This window comes from Bufo bufo, chromosome 3 (genome assembly GCF_905171765.1).
Source record: "Bufo bufo chromosome 3, aBufBuf1.1, whole genome shotgun sequence".
In the NCBI taxonomy this organism is placed as follows: Eukaryota; Metazoa; Chordata; class Amphibia; order Anura; family Bufonidae; genus Bufo; species Bufo bufo.
Window position 1 is genome coordinate 427395969 of NC_053391.1, and position 24024 is coordinate 427419992.

At 43.8% G+C, this 24024-nt stretch overlaps 1 protein-coding gene across 4 annotated transcripts in view; it reads left to right on the forward strand.

The window, feature by feature from the left end:
* ARHGAP6 (Rho GTPase activating protein 6) overlaps positions 1-16490 on the forward strand; it is a 656522-nt gene extending 640032 nt beyond the window's left edge. For all 4 annotated transcript variants that reach the window (XM_040424989.1, XM_040424990.1, XM_040424991.1 and 1 more), the window contains 4 exons: positions 328-425; positions 10025-10278; positions 11670-11753; positions 14722-16490. In XM_040424989.1, the coding sequence (XP_040280923.1) occupies positions 328-425; positions 10025-10278; positions 11670-11753; positions 14722-15413 (1128 nt within the window). In that variant the 3' untranslated portion in view covers positions 15414-16490. The remainder of the gene's footprint in view (positions 1-327; positions 426-10024; positions 10279-11669; positions 11754-14721) is intronic.
* The last annotated feature ends 7534 nt before the right edge of the window (positions 16491-24024 follow it).

Below are 24024 nucleotides of genomic sequence, written 5' to 3' on the forward strand. Positions count from 1 at the left end.
CCTAATCCTTACACACGGTGGATTAAACAATAAGCTTTTCATAAATTAATTATTAAAACCACAATTATTAATTACAGACATAAACAAATAGATAACATACTCATTCTCCACATCAACATCTGTGTGCCAGCCGTCATCCAAAGCCCACGTTTGGAGCACAAAATGGAAATATTATTCCCATCCCAGTATAGAATAGTTGTGTACGTCCTTTAGCGTTGCACTTCTGACCGTGAAAAATTGTATAACGTTTGTCACAATGGACACTAAATGATTATCCACAGGCCAGATATTCCTTCATATACTTAATCTTTTTCTTTTTTAATGAAGGTGCCTCCTGATTTACAGAATGAAGTTCTCCTTAGCCTTTTAGAGACCGATCCTGATGTTGTGGACTATCTACTCAGAAGAAAAGCTTCTCAATCATCGTACGTAAATATGATTGCAGCAAAGTTTAGAAATTTTCAAATAATGTCTGTTTTCGAAAAGAAATGCTTCTCATAATGCTCAGAAAAGCTGTCTATATACCGAAAGAGGAAGAAACCAGGTAGTAGTACTTAAATTGCTGCATAGCTAACTGCAGCACAAAAGAATTCTTTAGAAGGGTAGGACCAGATGTGGACAGTGGACAGCCGAGACGTGTCTGCGATGCAGCAAAAAACAGTGCCGCCATGCAAGCTACAGTGGTTTTGTATAGATCACTAACAATTGTCAGTTGCTTGCTTATTGTTAAAGGGGATCTCCGAGCTATAGATACTGATGGCCTATCCTCAGGATAAGTCATCAGTATCAGGTCGGTAAAAGTCCAACATCCAGCACACCCACCAATCAACTGTTAAGGGCAGCCGCGGAGCTAGTGACTAACATTGTATGGAGCTGGCTCTCAACATCACTGGTTATAATAGGAAAAATGATGTCAGGAGGCAGGGGACGAAGAGAGCGGGAGATCATGAATATTGAGATTCCTGATCATGTGCAATGTATCGAGTGGACTTTTTAGTGCTCAACTCGCGCTGGCGCTGCTCAGTACAGATTTTAGCAAAACGGTTGGGTCCATTGCAATAAGCGACCTAGTGTTGCGGTCCAGGAATCTGTCACAAGTTTATGCTGCCCTCAGATAGAGCCTTTATCAGGGCTGCCATAGAAGCACATGAAGCCTCTACTGAAAGGGAGAGACAAAAATGGTGCTGACTCTAAAAAACCACCGAAACGCCACAAAGTGAATGTTGTATATTTCAATACTTTAACATGTGGCTGTAGAGGTTTTGGTAAAGCAAAAACACTGGTTAAAAAAAATTGCTATGAAAAAATCCACCAAAAGAAAAAAATAAAACCAAAGTGCTGTATGTGAATCCAGCCCAAACATGACATGTTCTAAGCTTTTCACTGGATATTTGTGATTATATACAGCAGGTTACATAAAGACTATTGTAGATTCCGACAGTACATAAAGTGTCACTGAACTTTGAAAAACCTTTTGATACATCAGATTGACATATCAACGGTTTTGATCAGTAGGGTCTGAATGCTGAGACCCTCTCCAATTGCTAAAACGAGGAGAGAGAAACGCTTACAGGCGCACCCTCTCTTTCCTCACTGCAGTAGACTGGCTCAAAAGAAGTCTATGGGCCCGTCTCAATTCCATCTCCTGCAGTGAGGAGAAAGTGTGCGATGAGCGCTTCTTTCTCCTATTTCTAACGATCATAGGTGGGTCTCAGCACTAAATCCCCCGCTGATCAAAATCTTTGATATGTCACTATGACATATCAAAAGTTGTGTGAAGCTGATGACTAGTGTTGAGCGAATTGAAGTATCCGAAGTAGACCGGCCAGCATGATGTCATCATGCACCATGTGAGATTTTGCACGGGATCTTCAATCAAGATGGCTGTGGTGGTGGCATCTTCGTGCTCAAATGCATGAGGTGAGTAGGATTTTTTTTTTTTCCACTGATTAACCCTTGAAAGCTCTAATTTTTTATCTCCGATACCGCAACCATCAGTGAATGCGGCATCGGAGAGGTTCAAAGCCGGGGGGCGGCACAATCACTGTTCCCGGTCATTGCACCCGCTACTCACAAAGAATTGCACTTTGTGATGAAGTAATTCGTCACAAAGCAAATTTCTTTGTGAAATTCAGCGAAGCAGCCGAATGGAAGTTTTCTGAACTTCGCTCATCTCTACTGATGACACCTTGACTGATACAACTGTTAAACTATAAGCAAGCGTATCCATAAAACGATCATCCCTGACTCAGTGACCAGCAGTCCTTTCTGCGCTAAACTTAGGAAAGTAAAGAAAACCAGGACTTTATGAAGTGCATACAATAACAGTATGATATCATAGACCGAAAAGTACTGAGTAAATAGCAGATGTAGCTCTAAAAAGGGCGGATTGAGATGAACGTCTAGGCACAACGCCAGAATACCAGGGTCAAGAACTGAGTTCCCGAGTAAAAAAAAAAATAGAAACTTGGGAATAACATGTATTTACATAAATGCTGAAAATGAAAGGACACAATTAATTGTAAGAAGTCTGTTGAGAGTTTAGATTTTTATTAAATAAAGCAAATAAGATATGCTTCTTGGGCGAAACATTAGGACGAGCATCTTAGGAAAACTCACTAATGCTAGCTTGGGAGAGCAGTATCAGCAGAACATTTTTATCTTGGATGACAGTTTACACCAATTTCTGTAAATCCTCTTGCATTTAATAATCATACAGTAATGTTGGAAGGATACACATCTATGTGAGTAATGAGAGATGTCTATGAGAACAACCTGATTTAAGTACTGTGATAAGTACTGTGACTACTGTGCATATATATAAGATATACACTGCTCAAAAAAATAAAGGGAACACAAAAATAACACATCCTAGATCTGAATTAATTAAATATTCTTCTGAAATACTTTGTTCTTTACATAGTTGAATGTGCTGACAACAAAATCACACAAAAATAAAAAAATGGAAATCAAATATTTCAACCCGTAGAGGTCTGGATTTGGAGTCACCCTCAAAATTAAAGTGGAAAAACACACTACAGGCTGATCCAACTTTGATGTAATGTCCTTAAAACAAGTCAAAATGAGGCTCAGTAGTGTGTGTGGCCTCCATGTGCCTGTATGACCTCCCTACAACGCCTGTGCATGCTCCTGATGAGGTGGCGGACGGTCTCCTGAGGGATCTCCTCCCAGACCTGGACTAAAGCATCTGCCAACTCCTGGACAGTCTGTGGTGCAACGTGACGTTGGTGGACAGAGCGAGACATGATGTCCCAGATGTGCTCAATTGGATTCAGGTCTGGGGAACGGGTGGGCCAGTCCATAGCATCAATGCCTTCGTCTTGCAGGAACTGCTGACACACTCCAGCCACATGAGGTCTAGCATTGTCTTGCATTATGAGAAACCCAGGGCCAACCGCACCAGCATATGGTCTCACAAGGGGTCTGAGGATCTAATCTCGGTACCTAATGGCAGTCAGGCTACCTCTGGGGAGCACATGGAGGGCTGTGCGGCCCTCCAAAGAAATGCCACCCCACACCATTACTGACCCAATGCCAAACCGGTCATGCTGGAGGATGTTGCAGGCAGCAGAACGTTCTCCACGGCGTCTCCAGACTCTGTCACGTCTGTCACATGTGCTCAGTGTGAACCTGCTTTCATCTGTGAAGAGCACAGGGCGCCAGTGTCGAATTTGCCAATCTTGGTGTTCTCTGGCAAATGCCAAACATCCTGCACGGTGTTGGGCTGTAAGCACAACCCCCACCTGTGGACGTCGGGCCCTCATATCACCCTCATGGAGTCTGTTTCGGACCGTTTGAGCAGACACATGCACATTTGCAGGGCTCTGGCAGTGCTCCGACTGTTCCTCCTTGCACAAAGGCGGAGGTAGCGGTCCTGCTGCTGGGTTGTTGCCCTCCTACGGCTTCCTCCACATCTCTTGATGTACTGGCCTGTCTCCTGGTAGCGCCTCCATGCTCTGGACACTACGCTGACAGACACAGCAAACCTTCTTGCCACAGCTCGCATTGATGTGCCATCCTGGATAAGCTGCACTACCTGAGCCACTTGTGTGGGTTGTAGACTCCGTCTCATGCTACCACTAGAGTGAAAGCACCTCCAGCATTCAAAAGTGACCAAAACATCAGCCAGGGGGTGTCTTGCTAATTGCCTATAATTTCCACCTGTTGTCTATCCCATTTGCACAACAGCATGTGAAATTGATTGTCACTCAGTTTTGCTTTCTAAGTGGACCGTTTGATTTCACAGAAGTGTGATTGACTTGGAGTTACATTGTGTTGTTTAAGTGTTCCCTTTATTTTTTTGAGCAGTGTATTTTATAGTAATAATATAAATCTTACTAATACTGGGGCACCCTTACAAGTTAAAGGAGTTGGACCATTGGGGATATTGTCAGATAGGAGTGGGCCCTAGACGTAGGACCTGTACCTATCTACAGAACAAGGCCCCCGAAGTGCAGAAAAATATGCTGCGCATGCACAGGATGCTCTCCATTCTTCATGAAGAGGGGTCCCAAATATAGCCGAGCAAGAGTTCTTTTGTCTATTTTCGGAACTCTCATAGCTATAAATGGGGATCACACTGCACAACCGCAGCCACCTCTTCTGAAAATAGCCAAGCCAGTGCTGGCCTATTTTCAGTGGACAAAGGGTGGTCATGCATGCGCAGCTGCTCTCTGTTTACCTTGGTGATCCCGTTCTGGAGACAGGAGTAGATCTCAGACAAGGGGCCCACACCTATCTGCCACTGATGGCATATGCTAGTTCCAGGTGGGAATACACCTTCAAGTTTAGGATCAGTTTAATTCTTCTTGTTTTTACAAACCAGAATAAATCTGCAATAACGAATAAATTGGTAACAGCACAATATTGCCCTTTGTATTCAGATAGAAAATAGGTTTTTCCATGATAACATGTGACAATAGTGTGGAAACGGTGTGCCATATGGCAGTTCAGTACAGTATGGCGGCAGTTTAAAAGGTAAAACAAAATTGTGTGGTCAATAAGCACTGTGGCATTGGGTCAACATTTACTAAGGTTAGGGTCCACGTTTTCTGCTGTTGTTTGCACCATTTTTTGTAGAAGAGCAAGTTGATTCATATGAATTGATTCATTCATTAAAAACAGTTCTTGGGCAGTGAAGGGTCATCCCTGCTGCTCAAGAGGCTCCCCTATGCTGATTGATTGACAGGGGCAGATATCTTGCCTGGCCTTGCCAATCTCGCCCCTGCCAGGTACCGAAAAAGTGTAGCGTCACATGCACAGTTAGTGCCCGGTGGCAGCAGCAGAACATCTGTACAATGTGAAAGATGGTCAGGGCCGGGCAAGTTGTATGGCCTTTTCAATCAAGAGGCAGGGGGGAGCATCTTGAGCAGCAGGGACAGCCACTCGCTGCTCAGGATCATTGTTTGATGGATCAAACAATGGAATAATAGAGGAATAACACGACATAGTAATAAGAACTGATGTTCCAGAATTGTTATTACATGGGGAATGCAAGTAGTTCCTAAACCCGACCTGTCAGCAGAGGTTACAGGTCCTCTTTAAGGTATCCGAATGCACCTTTTAACTTCCTTCCTATGATGCATCTGTCCCAGTTCATTCATTCATTTCCCTTTCACTGAACCAGTTCCCCCTCATAGGTGTTGTTTTTGTCATTCTTTCTTGTTATTTAGTGAAACTTCTGAACATACCGCTTGCTAGGCGCTAACATCTGTCAGGTCTATGAACAGGTCAGGCGGCGGTCTGCTGCGTGACAGATCGCTTAGAAAACAGCAGCCTCCCTGAATGCAGCACATAGACTAATACGTGAGCCACATCTCACCAATAGGCACCATGTAGGAAAGTGTAACGTAGCAACAGGTCGGCTTCATGTCATTTCATAAAATGAGTCACAACTCCCACACAACCTAAATGTCACAAAGACTAAAGAGCCGACTCGGTGCATTATAATGAACCGTAAGCCACAATCAAACAGTACAGAACGTATCGCTCCATGTGGCATATAATAATAGTCTTTACCCCTGCATTAGGTTTGCACCTATTCTTTTAAACTACAGCTACAGTAGAACTTTGGAGAAAGTAAATGCGGTGGCATCCATTTTAAATATTCCAAGCAAAGCTTGTCTGTAACATGCCGTGTGGCCATTTGCTTCTCATTATGTGGATGTATTTCCTGGCTTGGGTGTGTGCTATCCTCCGAAGTTTACACTATAAGCAGTGACCTTGCATGCTCAAATAGACGTCCAAATAAACTACACAAAGATGAATGGTAGTAGGCCGAGAAGCTGCTTCACCCAACGTGAGTCACACACAGATGCAGTAAGGGGACCCAAACCCTCGAAGAAACCACAGCGCTCCTGCACCGTCGGGCTTCATAAGCTGCCGAGAAAGTATAAAGGGGATCGGCTCTCCTCAGGATGGAAAAGCCACGCAGAGCAGATGGAACCCAATCTAAGGAGCCCTGCTGCACGATCGTGGTTGGTTTAGGTCCCTTTTAAACACCAAGGAAGATTTATGAAACTGACCAGCATCCAATCGTAGTGCAGCTTTCTTTTTTTAGGAGAATTATACAAAATGAAGGCTGCATTGTGATTGGCTTCTATGGGCAACAAAGGCAGTTTCTCCTTTAGGGCTCACTCACATGACCAGTTTTGCGGAACGGGTGCAAACCCATTCACAGTAGAGCCGCAAAATATGCGGACAGCACACCATATGCTGTCCGCATCCGTAGTTCCGTTCCACGGGCCTGCCAACAAAAAAAATATAGACAGTGGCGGCCATGTGCGGTCTGCCAATTGCGGAAGGTGTTTTGCGGATCCGCAAGTTGTGTGAATGAGCCCTTAATTTCATGATCTCTTTAGGCAGCTTGCAACATGTTAGGGTCCATTCACACGTCCATAATTCTGGCTCCACATCCGTTCCACAATTCTGTTGCGCAAAAGATGCTGACACCACACCGTGAGCTGTCTGCATTCGTAGTTCCGTTCCGCTTCCCCGCAAAAAAGATAGAGCATATCCTATTCTTGTCCGCAATTGCAGGACCGCAAAACACGGATGTCTGATTGGACCCTTAAAGGGGTTTTCCAGGCTCCTGATATTTATTAAAGGGTTTCCGCAGTTTTTTTTAAACTGATGATCTATCCTCTGACAGCCGAGACCCGCCGATCAGCTGTTTGAGAAGGCAGAGGCGCTGGTAGTAGCGCCGCTGACTTCTCGCTGTTTACAGCAGGCCCAGTGACGTCACGACTAGTATCAATGGCCTGGGCGGGGCTAAGCTCTGTTCACTTGAATGGAAAAAGAAGGTGTAATTACACTGCCCTGCCACTGAAGATGCAGCATACACACAAGGGCTGGGGCCTCTTCTAGCAGCTGATCAGCGGGGGTGCTGGGAGTCGAACCCCATCAGTATGGACATTGATGACCTATCCTGAGGATTGGTTATCCTTATCCTGACACTGCACAACCCCTTCAATATACTTTATTAGGGAAATATGTTTTGTTCACTAGAAAACAGTGTGTAAAGAGTCTTCTTAGCAAAGCTCTGAGCGTTCCTAAGGAGAGTTTATCTTTAGTGTTCTTCTGAGCGATGAAGACAATGACGACGCCTGTGTGTAACATACAGAGGCTTCCAGCCTGCCTCTTGTCACCACACCAGCCCGTTCCTCCCTATATGGGCCCTATCTCTCTTGTGTCCCTGCCTAATTGACTTGCTGCCAGCGCTAACCCCTGGCAGCTCGTATAGTTTACCTCTCTTCCCTGCATTTCTCTTTTACTTAGTAAGCGCTGGGATGGGAGCGGGGATTGGGACTGCCAACTCTTAGCAATGACAGTAAGTGTACAGTAACATAGCACAGTTACTGTCAGTGCAGAATGCTGCATCTCTGCTCCTCTCTCCATCTTCCCAGCGCTAAGGGTCCATTCACACGTCCGTAAGTGTTTTGCGCTTCCGCAAAACACGAGCACCGGCAATGTGCATTCCGCAATTTGCGTACTGTACATCGCCGGCACTATAATAGAAAATGCCTAATCTTGTCCGTAATTGCGGACAAGAATAGGACATGTTCTATTTTTTTGCGGAAACGGAAGCACGGATGCGGAAGTGCGGATCCGCAAATGCGGATGCGGACAGCACATTCCAGCCCCATTGAAACTGAATGGGTCTGCACCCGTTCCGCAAAATTGCGTAACGGATGAGGACCCATTTTGCGAACGTGTGAATAGACCCTAAGGCTAGGTTCACACCTGAGCGTTTTACAGCGCGTTCCTACGCGCTGTAAAACGCTCAACAGGCAAAAACCAATGTTTCCCTATGGGCATGGTTCTCACCTGAGCGTTTTACAGCGCATACGAACGCGCTATAAAACGCCCTACGCCCCAAGAAGTACAGGAGCTTCTTTGGGGCGTATTGTCGCGCGTATTGTGGCAGTTTTTCATTGGATGCCTCTGTGGTTAATCACACAAAATACAAAAACGCCCCAAAATACGCCTCAAAAACACACAAGGAAGCAAGGAAGCTGGCGTACATTTAGACTAACACTGGATACGCCTCTTCATAACTTTGGTGGATCCACCATCAGCTATAAGGGTTATTAAGACTGATGTCGAAAATGCCGGTCAAAATAAATGACCCCCTAAATTCTTCTAAACTAACATTCTCTGCATCTGTATTGAAAGACGAGACAGATTGCCAGCTCACTGAAGTATCAGAATACATGCTGCCCACAGAAGTCCGCAAAGGGGGGAAGATACATAGAGAAACACACACAGACATGCTGCCTATAGAAATCTATGGAGAGGGGAGGGGCCAGCTGCTAGAGGGAGAAAAAGGCATTTTTCTCTGATGTTACAAAGCGGCTTATATTCACCTATACTATTGATTTATGCAAAGTTAGTTAAAAGAAACATTTAATTCCTGCCCTTGAATTCACTTTATAACCCCCATAAATACTGACAATACTAATAGTAGTCTCCACAGCAGCAGTTTCTTAGATGTCTAGCTATCCATGTAGTTGTAAGGTGCTAGTTATAAGTAACCGCCTTCATTATTTTTTTTTTTTTAAATGTGGCAGTTCTTGTGAGCCACGGATGAGAATCATTATTCTAAGAAGTAGCATTGGGCCCTAGTTAAGATACACAGATTGTTCAAATGGTGTGTTCACCCCGATCAGCATCTGTCCATTAATCCATCGCTATAAATATCTGTTGGGATTTCTTCTCATTACCACCTTAATGATTTTTTGTTAATTCCTGTCTAACACAATTCCTCTGCTGATCTTCCACACAGATTTAAGTAGTCTTGTTTTCCCCCTTTGCGGTGCAGACCTGCAACCCTCATCCTCAAACCTTTTATCAGCTGTCTTTAGCTTCTCTGCATTCCTCCTCATTTTCTCTGATCGCAGGATATGAGTGGCTCTCTCCTCATATCCACTGCGTGCCAATCTAGTTGTGTAACACACCTCCACAAAGTACTGTTTGTCTTTCAGGTTCTTAATTGGAAAAATATTTGCCATTTGCAATGCTTTTCATGTATTTCCTGTTGACCTGAAGATAACGTGATTTTGCAGTAATGTTGATTTTATATGCTTATTTCACAAGAATATTACTTTTATCATAGTGTACAAGTATGGTTGCTATTATTTCACTGCAAAAGACCTCAAAACACACACAACATCTTATATACTTTCTTAGTAAAAATACATCATTTCTCCTATAAAGTATGGTGTATACTGTATGTCAACTGGGGTCTAATGAGTGCCATAGGGTGCCAGCTAGACAGTTCATCTACTATCAGTCTAATCTGCGGCTTCGAAATGTATTGGATTGCTTAGTATCATGTTTTATTGTAAAATGTATTACGCTGAACTGTATAATAAGAATCAGCTTTAAAATTCTTCCATTTTTGTAATAGTCAAATTAAGATCAACCAGTAGTACTTGTCTGCCCCCTAGTGGATGTTTCTATGCATGAAACATAGATTACTGATAACTGTACGATTTCCTTCTAGGAGTCCTGAACTGTTGAGATCTGAAGGTTCTTTTTCCCTTGAAGGAAGACATTCATCTACAGATTCTAATAAAGCATCCAGTGGTGATGTGTCTCCATATGATAATAACTCCCCAGTACTGTCTGACCGATCCGCAACTGCAAGGCAAGAAAATAGCTCTGAGAAGATCTTAAAGGCTGCTGATCACCATACATTAGTTAGTCATTTATTCTCCCAAACAAAGGAAAATGCCTCAGCACCATGGTGTTCAAAAGGTATGTAGTAGGTCCTCCATATTTACAGGCTTTATGGATGTTCTTTCTAATCCAGCCCTTTTATTGGTCCTCTTTTTATGGGCAGCCGTATGCATACAAACCACATGTCACAGAGCATTGTGGCTAAGGTTCTTGAGAGTCCACCTAAAATATGGACAACCAGTAAACTATAACCTCATAGGCCCCAAGGCAATAATATCTGTAAAAGGGTCCTCCAACTACCATACTATTCATGATACTAGTGTTTTCTAAACTAGCTGAGGGACCAGGACTACGTGTGATCTACAACTCCCACTGCTACACCCCTGGGAAACAAAGTTCTATGTTATGGTCTCTTAATGCAGTCACAATCACATAGTAATGGCTGCCATTAAAAGTTGGACTTCACAAAGTGCCTATATATAGATACCTGCATAATTCCTGCTTCCCTTTTATTGGCTTTTTGACTATCATTTTTTACTTTCTGATAAGGTAGGCAAGATGACAAGGATGGTGCAACCTGCAACACTATCCTTGCTGTCAAAGATACCAAAAACATGAATGAAGACCTGACAGTCCCCATAATAAACCAGTGGGATCTTATCAGGATTTGTCAGGACCTGTTTGAAAATGGATCCAGCATAGTTGTCATGTGTTTGTTATCAACAGAGGTCACCATGGCTAGAGTGAATAGATGTATTATAATTAGGGGTGAGCGAAACCGAACTTTACAGGTTCAGCGTTTGGCCAGTGGAGGAATCCCATTATGGATAACGGGCCATAACGGAATTCTATGATGGAATGCAAAATGGAAGCCCATAATAGAAGTCTTTGGCCTAGCATAATGGATCCGTCTGGTTTCCGTTATGCAGGATTTTGTTTTTCGCCCTGCATAACGGAAATCAGACGGGTTCCAAAATTTGACAAAAGATACTCTTAGGGCTCGTTCACACGACCGTGCCGCTTTTCGCGGTCTGCAAATGGTGGATCCGCAAAAAAACGGATGCCGCCCGTGTGCCTTCCGCAACAGGAGGCCCATAATTTTTGCAGGGCCACGGAACGGAGCAACGGATGCGGACAGCACACAGAGTGCTGTCCGCATCTTTTGCGGACCCATTGAAATGAATGGTTCCGTATACGGACCGTATGCAGAACGCAGAAAACGGCCCGTATACGGAACGCAAAATACGTTTGTGTGAACGAGCCCTTAATCATACCATCCTAACAGAACCTTAAAGGACTCTCTTTTATCCTCGTAGGTAAATGAGGCGTCTGGATATGTTTGCCATACAGTACGTGCCAGCAGTGCCAGCCATAATCTTGCTCCTGTTTGATCTTTGTCTTTGGGTTTTCATCCGTCTGCATTCAGAATTGCTATGCTGTATGTAATTATGCATGTTTATTTATTGCAGATACTGTTCCACAGGACAACTTAGACATATGGGGAGCATGGCACTCGACACTAAAATCAGCATCGAAAGATCGAGGAATGACAGGTACTGCATAGCGTAAGCCAAGCTGATCTAGACTGTGGGGTTGACAAACTGCCCACGAAGGGTCAACCGAAAGCCCCATTTACATTGCTAGATATAGCAGATGATTATCAGAAAGGAAGCGTTCCTTCCCGGCAAGTGCCTGCTCGTCATGAAGGTGTCCACTGTATTTACATGCAGCGATCTCCTCCACAGTATAGGGAGGAGTGATCGCTAATGCCATCCCTCGTCCCCATACAGAATCATTATTTGCCAGCAGCAGAGCGTGTTTAGATTGCACGATCTGCTGCCAGCAAATGATTATTTAGGTGACCGCACAAACGAGTGTTTTGGGTAATCGGCTGCACCTTTACACTCCGAGATAATTGCTAACGTGCGATTATCTGGCCGATGCTTGGGCAATGTAAAGGGGCCTTTACTGTACAGCCCATCCAAGACAGATCCCTGTTATCTGGGTTTCACCTATATTTGGAATCTGATTGTTTGATATGGGCAACCGCTCCAGTTTTTCTGTGTCGGTTTTCATAAATGAAACCCATTCTGCTTATAAAACAGTCATAGGTCACATAAGAAGTAGCTAGGACGTTTTTTCTTGTAGAGGGATTTTTAGCATTATCTCCTTGTCAGACTGGTACAAGGTTAGGTATAAGGTACAGATGTAGCCCAACAGTCTTATCTTGTGACAAAAGCCATTGGAATCCATTGAAAAAGTCAATTAACATTTTCTTGCCAGTGTTTACTTAACGCGTAACCATCCAGTTGAGCTCGGCTAGATCTGTAAGTTGACATGTTAAAACAATGGGTGGAACTATTATTAGAGGGCTGTATTGGTGTCATTTGTATCAAATGCATCAAACGTTGCACGGCGTCTGATACATTTGGCACCTCTTAAGGGGACTATGTCACCAGCCACCTCCCTATTCCCCCCTACACATACAGTAGCTGTAGTTATTTGAAGCACTGTTTTACTTTTGTTGATCTGAGGCTCCATTTCCAAGATACTTTTCTTAAAATTGCCAACTATGCAATTTGTGCAATGAGGGCGTCACCATTGCTCTCATTGCACCCAGGATCCACTCATTACTGTGGCCAGACCGTCCCTCGCTGCTTTGATTGACAGGCCAGGCAGTGGGAAAGAAGTGAGGGAGGAACTGGCCACAGAACGGAGTGAAGCTTGGGTGCAACAAGAGCAACAAAGATGCCCTCATTGCACCAAAGGCCTAATTTGAATATTAGGAAAAAGTATCATAATTTGGGAAGAGAGCCTCAGATCAACAAAAGAGAAATAGCACTTTAATCAGGTAAACTACGACTATGTGTCGATGCCAGTAGTTGGCTAGGGAGGTTGCTGGTTACAGACTCCCTTTAAACATAACACTTTTGTCTAGGGCTACACACAATGTAAGAGCCTTTTTTTGCAACTTTATAAAAAAAAAAAAAGCGCAAGTGCAACTAATTAAGGCTACTTTTACATTAGCGTTTTTTGCGGATCCGTCATGAATCTACAATCCGGTTGTATTATGTCTTCTATAGCCATGACGGATCCGTCATGAACACCATTGAAAGTCAATAGGGGACGGATCCGTTTTCTATTGTGTCAGAGAAAACCATTGACTTACATTGTGTGCCAGGACGGATCAGTTTGGCTCCGCTTCGTCAGGTGGACAGGCAGCGTTTTTGTGTTTGCCTCCAGAGCGGAATGGAGACGGAACGGAGGCAAACTGATGCATTCTGAGCGGATCCTTTTCCATTCAGAATTCATTAGGGCAAAACTGATCTGTTTTGGACCGCTTGTGAGAGCCCTGAACGGATCTCAAAAATGGAAAGCCAAAACGCCAGTGTGAAAGTAGCCTAACCCAGTTAATCGGGCTATCCCATGATTAATATAAAATAACAAAAAACAGACATCTTATAGTACATGACAATCTCTTTCTAATAAACTCAGAACCAGCCCTGTACCTCACATGGATCCAGAGATCTCTCCATTCATTGCTCTGCTAGATTTTCATAAGGATGGCAGTTCCGTGGATGTGTTCTTTCTCAGGGGTTATGTCCTTTATCACAGCTCAGGGATGTGTCTTTTCTGCTGCAGCTCTCTCCCTATCACAGCTCAGGGATGTGTCCATTCTGCTGCAGCTCTCTCCCTATCACAGCTCAGGGATGTGTCTTTTCTGCTGCAGCTCTCTCCCTATCACAGCTCAGGGATGTGTCCATTCTGCTGCAGCTCTCTCCCTATCACAGCTCAGGGGATGGGTTCTTTAGCTGCAGCTCTCTCCCTATCACAGCTCAGGGATGTGTCCATTCTGCTGCAGCTCTCTCCCTATCACAGCTCAGGGGATGGGTTCTTTAGCTGCAGCTCACTCCCTATCACAGCTCAGGGGATGGGTTCTTTAGCTGCAGCTCACTCCCTATCACAGCTCAGGGGATGGGTTCTTTAGCTGCAGCTCACTCCCTATCACAGCTCAGGGGATGGGTTCTTTAGCTGCAGCTCTCTCCCTGTAACTGTCACAGCTTCTATCAATAGGTAGCAGTTGTAAGAACATGTGCGTCCACTTCAGCGATCACAGAAATAAGGAAAAGGACAAAGTGCAGGTGGCGCTATACAGATAGACTTTATTAAATAACTCAGTATCTATACTAAATTTTTTCTTACATGTAATTACAAAACTATTCAGATCCAGCAGCTGGTTTGAAAGCTGGTTAGAATATATTTCACGGGACAAGCCCTTTAACGACACCTACTTCTCCTCTCACTTTTCAAAAGTGGGGAAAGCAGTGAAAATTACAAAAAAGGCACTACATTTTTTGATACCAGACTCTGGCCCATACCACGGACCTAATTATCAAAGACAACTCAACTAGTTGACATTGCCTGACATGATATTAGAGGGCAGTCTGTAAATCTAAATCTGTGTGTCCAGAATTGTCTTTTCATCATGCTTTAACTATATATATTTAATGTTTCTTTTAGGTTCGTATGGAAATATCCATGAGAGTATTTCCTTACACCAAGAGCAGTATTCCCTTTCCCAAAGTAATCTGACACAGAACTGGCCTTCATGTAAAAACTCAACCGTCGAAATAGACAATGGTAAGCCAAATATACGAAGGACACACACCACAACTGCCCTTCAGGACTGCAAGCCGCACAATACAGTAACACGTGTTAGCAGCACTCCACAAACAGAGGCTGCTAGAAGGAGCCTTGAACAGAAGTCAAGATGTGAACAGTACTCGGTGTCAAGCAGTACAGAACGTGCCACAGAGGACAATGCACAGATAACTTGCACTCAAAACAGGCCACCACCGTTAAATTTACGCCATTCCGATATCAACAGAAATGAAGCAAGGCTCCCCCCACCTTATCCTGGCTCCTTAAAGCAAGGCGCGTCACAGCCGCATCGATCACCAGTGTTTTCAGCTGAACAGTCCCTATGGAGACTACCAAGGCCTGAGACCGTTGTAGGGACGTCAATGGGAAGGACTCAACCCCCTGAGCAATCTGTGCAAAATAGACAGACTTCATTGAAAAGTCCAGCCAACAACCAAAACAGTAAAAACATATCTGATCCAGACTGGCAAGAATGGCAAAGAGAAAGATGGCAGATATGGGAGCTTCTGTCTGCTGATAACCCAGATACACTTCCTGAAACCTTGGTATGATGATTCTGACATAACAAGGACACCAATGGAGATATTGTGGACTAGAGCGAAGAATGATATTGTCTAAAGTGATCTCTTTATTTTTTTACACGTAAATTTTGATTTAAAAAATTGTGACTGTGCTTCATATGTTATCACTGCCAACAACCCATTTGTTACGTTCCTTATCCAGGTACTAGCAAATAATATTGCCGTACTTGGATCTCTGGTGACTGATTTTAAAGAAATACTACAATTAATGGCCAAATAGCTTTATGGTATTTATACATTCCCTGAAAATGCATATTTTGTAATGGGCTGTAACTTGTAGGCACATATAGAAAAAAAAATCAACAAAATAGCTTTTTTTAAAAAAATTTGTCACTGCACTTGTTTTGCCATGTTGCTCTTTTTTTTATTTTATATCAGATATGCACAAGCTGGTTTATGTGCTTTGAAACAAATAGAACTGTTCCTTTAAGCCGTGCTTTGAAAGCTTAGCTAAGAGGGAAGCCATATTGTGGGGCACTATCATAACCGAAACTGTCCATGCGCCGCTCATATATGTTTGTACATAGGAAACAAGTCAATCAGAAGGTCAGATTTCAGGCCAAGCCGATATAGAAGGATTTAAGCAGTGGTCCTGTGTGTGGAAACCTTGTTAACCACTTCAGTGCTGCTCTGCCATATTACACGCTGGTCTGTGGAGAACACAGTTATAATACATCTTATATATAATATATACATATATACATATATAAATATATATTTATCTTGTGTAGTTTCCTGTATTGTTTCCCAACAATAAACTGGAATCACTGTAGATTAGAAATATATATGTATATTAAATAGTGCAAGTCATTAAAAGTACTGCTTTTGTCTACTGCCCAGTGCCCGCTAGTTTACAACCAGATATGAAAGGTCAATAAGTTGGTTTAAGATGAGTTGGCATGGACTTAAAGGGCATTTGTTAAGTGCCACCGTGTTATGTAGCCTCTGTAGTTTTTGCCCTCTGCTTAGTTTCACCATTGTATAGGTGTTACTGTAGGTGGATTTATAAGCAGACCATTAATGAGTAGTTTCTGAAATCCCACTCGATGTATAATAAAAAGTTAAAGGGGTTATCCAAGTTCTATAATGCCCCCCCATATGCCCGGACATCCGGCGTCGGGGTGGAGGGGGGACAGCCAATAGCAGACCGCAACGGGAAAGAGCCTCCCTAGCATCGCCCCCCTGAAGGGCATTATAGAACTTGGATTACCCCTTTAATACTACATTACTCCTGTGCCAAGCTATGCACAAATGTAAGTTATGGGCACCTATGACAACTCTTCTGTGCTGGTTGCCTCATGACAATGCTTCTGGCCTCGTACTCTAGGGATATAATGTTGTCATAGCATATGAATGTACTGATCAGAACTACTAGCTTTTAAAGAGCACCTGTCACCATGAAATGTAGCGCAATCTGGCAGCAGGTTATAGAGCAGGAGGAGCTGAGCAGATTGATATATAGATTTGTGGGAAAAGATTCAACTTAGGCCTCATTCACACGACTGTATCTTTGCTCCACATCCGATCTGCATTTATTGTGGATCGGAAGCGGACCCATTCATTTCAATGGGGCCTCAAAATTCCTGTCTACATCCGTATGTCTGTTTCACAGCCCCGGAAAAAAGATAGAACATGACCTATTCTAGTGCGTTTTTTGCGGACAAGAATAGGCATTGTTACAAAAAGTCTGCAAAAAAAACAGATGCAACACGGACGTCATCCACATTTTTTGCGGATCTGTGAATGCACCCTTATACATTAAAATGTCTATTCTTTTAGACTTTAGTTGTACACAGAGGAGGTGTTATCAGTGATAGCAGTATAAATGTGTATACAAAGATAGCTGTCAGTCACTGGCACTTGTGCACGGGGGTGGTTTTAAAGGCGTTGTGCCCGCCAATTGCACTGATGACCTATCCTGAGGATAGGTTATCAATATTATTGTACTGCACAACCCGTTTAAGTTCAGGAAGAGCAGAGATTTACATGTGCAAATTACAGGTTTTGATGAATTTTTTTCAACAAAACTATATATCAATGTGCTCAGCTCCTCCTGCTCTATAACATGGTGCCTACAGATTACACTGCATTTCATGGTGACGGGTCCTCTTTAAGTCAGTTAAAATCTGAACATTGATACCAATATAGCCTGAGTTCAGGGACAGAAACAACGTTACTGGAAACCTAGAGCATTATGGAGCCCTGTAGTTTTATATATTTTATATAGTGCCTGTTGGAGTTTCCATTTAGGTAGAATCTCACATTAATTCCAGGTGGACCTCCTGTAAACGATCAGAACCATATCAGAGAGTGAAAGGAATGTTAACAATATGCGTCAGTGTTTTGAAAGAGTTTTCCGAGATCTTTTTACTGATGACCTATCCTCTGGATACAATACCTATCCACTGGATAGATCATCAGTATCTGATTCTGATCGGTGGGGGTCTGACACCCAGTCAGCTGGCAATGGCAATAGTACCATAGATCCGAAGTCGCTTCGTTCAAAACTTTAATGTTGTCTCCATACAGCATTAAAGTGTATGGGCTTCATGGAGGTGAAAGTCGTTATGTCCAAAGTCTGCCGAAACCTCATTGAATAACTTCAGACTTCGATTATTCAGCTTGAAAACCATTTTAAAACTGGGATCCAAAGTCAGCATCAGTACGCAGGTACCAGCCGGTACCAAAGCTGACTTCAGATCCAAGTTATAACATGGTTTCCAAGTTGAAGTTATTCAATGAAGTTTTGCAAACCTTCGGACATAACAAATTTAACCTCCATGAAGCCCATACATTTGAATGCTGTGCTGAGACGGGTCTTTGTACAGCATTCAAATGAGGTTTTGCAAGAAGCAACTTCAGATCTATGATCCGAAGCTCGATTCGCTCAACACTAGCCTAGGCAAAGCTGCAAGAAGGCCTTGGCGCTACTTTATCGGTAAAAAGATCTTGGAAAACCCCTTTAAAGCAGTCCATTATTAGTGGTACTGGATCAATTGACAAGCAGATTTCTTTTAATGGTCTTGCATAGATGTGATAGGTACAACAAATTGGTAACTGCTTGAAGCATCATAAACCATGTAGCTTTTGTGGTAAGGCCTGTTTAAAGAGTCCACATGCAGACTGCATTCTTTTGTATTAAGTGTTGACAAATGTAATATATTGGGTATTTTATATTGTCTTGTTCATGTATATATTATACATGTCTCATTGCACATACAATATAGCACAGTATTATGCAGGTACTTTATAGCATTTAAAAAAATATTCAAAAGTAACCATTTTGGTCCAATGTGTTTCCAACGAGGAGACATTATAACTTGCCATTGTTTTTTATAGTTTTATTTTTATCATCTAAAGTTAGGAAAATTGTAAGGTATATTCATTTTGAGCTTTTAATATCAGGAAATTACACATAAAGTACGCAATGTTCTTCCATAGGTGCAGTGCACATAGCACAAACTGAGTTAACATAAGGGCATTTGGTAAACCTTCGCCTTTATATTAGGGAATTGCATATAAAACAGTTCTCAAATGTATAGCCATTGTCTGCACATCTCTCTTTTACAAGTAGGAATTGGGGATTATAGCATAAGGAAATCAAATTTCATTGGCATTCATGGAATACATTGAAGCAGATGGGAGGTTGGTCTTTTTGCATCACATTCTAGAGATCTGTTGTCCATGTCCGATGGCATAAAAATCTGTTTTCTGTTTATGAAATGTAAAAATGTTGAAGTTACTAATATACTTTATCTAGCAATTCTTCGCGGATCATCCTGTTTCAGACCCCTTGTCCTGGCCGCTCCACTCCCACATTCGTTCTGACACAGGCTGTATCAGTGATGTGCTTTCAAGGGGGCTGGCTGGTTGAGTTAGTTCAATAGCTAAGTCAGCCCCCTTTCTTGGCTGATGCAGAGAACAGAGAAGGGGGTGGCTGGTTGAGTTACTTCCATAGCTAAGTCAGCCCCCTTTCTTGGCTGATGCAGAGAACAGAGAAGGGGGCTGGCTGGTTGAGTTAGTTCAATAGCTAAGTCAGCCCCCTTTCTTGGCTGATGCAGAGAACAGAGAAGGGGGCTGGCTGGTTGAGTTAGTTCAATAGCTAAGTCAGCCCCCTTTCTTGGCTGATGCAGAGAACAGAGAAGGGGGTGGCTGGTTGAGTTACTTCCATAGCTAAGTCAGCCCCCTTTCTTGGCTGATGCAGAGAACAGAGAAGGGGGCTGGCTGGTTGAGTTAGTTCAATAGCTAAGTCAGCCCCCTTTCTTGGCTGATGCAGAGAACAGAGAAGGGGGCTGGCTGGTTGAGTTAGTTCAATAGCTAAGTCAGCCCCCTTTCTTGGCTGATGCAGAGAACAGAGAAGGGGGCTGGCTGGTTGAGTTAGTTCAATAGCTAAGTCAGCCCCCTTTCTTGGCTGATGCAGAGAACAGAGAAGGGGGTGGCTGGTTGAGTTACTTCCATAGCTAAGTCAGCCCCCTTTCTTGGCTGATGCAGAGAACAGAGAAGGGGGCTGGCTGGTTGAGTTAGTTCAATAGCTAAGTCAGCCCCCTTTCTTGGCTGATGCAGAGAACAGAGAAGGGGGCTGGCTGGTTGAGTTAGTTCAATAGCTAAGTCAGCCCCCTTTCTTGGCTGATGCAGAGAACAGAGAAGGGGGTGGCTGGTTGAGTTACTTCCATAGCTAAGTCAGCCCCCTTTCTTGGCTGATGCAGAGAACAGAGAAGGGGGCTGGCTGGTTGAGTTAGTTCAATAGCTAAGTCAGCCCCCTTTCTTGGCTGATGCAGAGAACAGAGAAGGGGATGGCTGGTTGAGTTAGTTCAATAGCTAAGTCAGCCCCCTTTCTTGGCTGATGCAGATAACAGAGAAGGGGGTGGCTGGTTGAGTTAGTTCAATAGCTAAGTCAGCCCCCTTTCTTGGCTGATGCAGAGAACAGAGAAGGGGGTGGATGGTTGAGTTAGTTCAATAGCTAAGTCAGCCCCCTTTCTTGGCTGATGCAGAGAACAGAGAAGGGGGTGGCTGGTTGAGTTAGTTCAATAGCTAAGTCAGCCCCCTTTCTTGGCTGATGCAGATAACAGAGAATGGGGCTGGCTGGTTGAGTTAGTTCAATAGCTAAGTCAGCCCCCTTTCTTGGCTGATGCAGAGAACAGAGAAGGGGGCTGGCTGGTTGAGTTAGTTCAATAGCTAAGTCAGCCCCCTTTCTTGGCTGATGCAGAGAACAGAGAAGGGGGTGGCTGGTTGAGTTAGTTCAATAGCTAAGTCAGCCCCCTTTCTTGGCTGATGCAGAGAACAGAGAAGGGGCTGGCTGGTTGAGTTAGTTCAATAGCTAAGTCAGCCCCCTTTCTTGGCTGATGCAGAGAACAGAGAAGGGGGCTGGCTGGTTGAGTTAGTTCAATAGCTAAGTCAGCCCCCTTTCTTGGCTGATGCAGAGAACAGAGAAGGGGGTGGCTGGTTGAGTTAGTTCAATAGCTAAGTCGGTCCCCTTTCTTGGCTGATGCAGAGAACAGAGAAGGGGGTGGCTGGTTGAGTTAGTTCAATAGCTAAGTCGGTCCCCTTTCTTGGCTGATGCAGAGAACAGAGAAGGGGGCTGGCTTAGCTATTGAACTGAGCCAGATAGCCAGCCCTCTTCAAGGACATCACCAACATAGCCAGTGTCAGAACTAATGTGGAAGTGGAGTTAAACAGATTTGATAAAGTATATTAGTAAGGCCACATTCACATATGCGCTGTGAACTCCAGCAATCTGTCCTGGTGCAGGAACAAACTTTTGGAGTTCACTGTATCCAGCATGTATACCGCCTTTCAGACGGACAAAAAATACTACACGCAGGTAGTGAGAGTGACATGCTGTTATATACCATTAAATGCCAATATCCCATTATAGATGACCCGTTGGATCTCCACAGGAAGATATTTGGAGATTTGTGCGTCCCCCACTACCTGAAGTGTTTGTTGCTAACTAAAACTCCAAACATATTTGGGACCTACCAAGCAAAACATAGCAATTACTCAATGAGGGACTCCTTAAAGGGGTATTCTTATGTGAGAATAGTGTGGCCTAGTGCTATTATATGCAATAATATTCTCATCTGTGGTGATCTGACCTCAAGCACCCCCTGCTGATCCAAAAACTAAGTACCATATGTCCTGCACATCAGCTCTCCTGGCCACCGGCTGTCTGTGGAACTGCATAGCTCCTCAAGTGAATCGGTCTGTGTTGTACTTCCTGCACAGTGGACCCTGCGGTCCCATCACTTTGGGGATCAGTGGGAGTCCCAGCAGTCAGACCACCACCAGTGCCAAAGAGATGGCACATCCTAGTAATATACCATCATGGGAAAGTGCAGTCTCCCTTTAAGGAAGGTGAAGTAATAGCTGACAATAGTGTTTGTTTCAGTGCAGGGCTCTTAACTCAGTTTGTACATGGAAGTCATATTGTACTTTCATATGTATCTCTTTTTAAGCTGAGAGATTTGCGGATGTGAAAGAGTGTACTTCGTATACATTGCTGCTGGGTGTCCAAAACACATTGCTGGGCAGTTTGTGTCAGGCTTTTCCAGCAGGGAACATGACAGTATGTTTGGATAGTAAGGGAATATCTGTGCAAATAGTTTTCTAAAATTATACTTGTATTTAAATGTGTATCTGTTGTTCTGCTACTGTACATAGAAAATCATGATGGGCACATGCTAGTAAGCTATCCACATTACCCTAAAAAATAAAAATGCTTCAATAAAGAAGATGAATATGTATTACGTACGTTCTATGTCTTCCTAATGATTCAGGCTTCTACTAAAGCAATTGTTTTCTCATTGGCAGCCGGCAGAAATTGGTTCAGCTATGCATAAAAAACACTAGGGTTATGTGCAAAAATAAAAGTGAGTAGTCTACACATTGATTAAAGGGTTTTTCCAGGAGCTTGTTCCATAACAATAAAAAGCCTTACTCAGCTGCACAGTTCTTGCTGTTCCAGTACCACTGCTGCGGTGCTCCCGGTCTTCTTGGTTTTCGGTGCTGCAGAGATGCTGTCACTGACGACGCCATGGTTCTCTAAGAAAAAGACATACGGCGTGGCTTGTTACACTGTGGAAAAAAACTCCAGATTTGTTACTTTTGTATGACCGACTACTCCATGTGCTCGCTGCAGCCAACCACTGGCCTCAGCGTTAACTTGAGGTACTCAGGTATGTCATCTCTGTAGAAGGACCATTGCCTAATTGTATGTAGTCATTTCTAAGAATAGCAACAATATGATCCATGATCCATTAGAAATGTACAGGGTGGATCACAAAATACAGAATCCTGATTCCCTTGTGTGGTTTGTACAGGATGGAAGAATGATGCAGTTATCTATTATAGCAGAAACTTATAACACAGGAAAAAGCAGCTCTCACCTGTTCCACCTGTTGTGAGCTCGGATTACAGCCTGGACACGGCTGTGTTAGAACTGAAGAAATAAGTACGAAATCCTGCTCTTGACAAACAAGTGGTTCTTTATTTGCGGTGCGGTAAAAACTTCCAACAGACAAATGCAAAAGTACGTCTACGCGTTTCGGACCCTTGTATTCCAGTCCTTCCTTTCATGAGTAAGGACTGGAATACAAGGGTCCGAAATGTGTAGACGTACTGGAAATGGTTTCCACCAGCGGCTATGCAAAGTTATGTTCTTATCATGCTCAGGAACACTTTCTAAAACACCACACGTTCCATATTTCTGGCATGAATTTCCATTTGCTGTTTCAATCGAGAACTATCTGGGGATTAGTTTAGACGCTTAGGGACCAAGCAAATAGTAACGGTCACGTACACACACACACAGGGGGGAGGATAGTGACCACTGCGCTCCACCCTCACCCCTGGCCCTGCCTACTTGCCTCACGAGTCCTGATGACAGGGGACAACTGGACGGCAGTCCCTAACTTAGGATACGTGCTAGGAGGACAGACAAGACAAATAACGGATAGTAAACGGACCGGGTCAATACCAAGAGAGCAGCGTAGTACAGAGGGATAAGCAAAGAATGGTTAGGAGAAGCCGGGGTCAAATACCAGGAGAGTAGTGAAGTACAACAGGAGTCCGCAAAGAATCCGCAACAAACAAAGAGTCCGCAAAGAATAGTCAAGTGGAAGCCGAGGTCAGAATACCAGGAGGGATGCGCAGTACAGGAGGAGCAGGCAGAGGATCGTCAGGGGAAAAGGATCAGGTAAGCATACAGGAATCAAGCAATCGCCAGGAACCTAAATTAACAGGCAACCTGTGGCCAGCAGGCTGCCTGTTAAATACTAGTTAGCTGGGGTCATGTGACGTGGCCAGCGCCACATGACCCGCACTAGGAAGAACAGCTGAGCACCGAGTGCCTAGCTCGGTGCTCAGACCTCTCCAGATTGCTGGGGAAACTGAGGACACCGGCCGCGCAGAGGAGTCCGTCCCGCCCCCTATCACCAAGGAGACGAGGACGCAGAAACGGGACGCCGGCGGCGCTGAGGAGAGCGAGCGCCCCGGCGTCTCGTGACACTAATTTTAGCTTTTGTTTTTCTCCCTACCTTCCAGTACCGATAACTGTTTTACTTTTCAGTTCATATAGCCATAT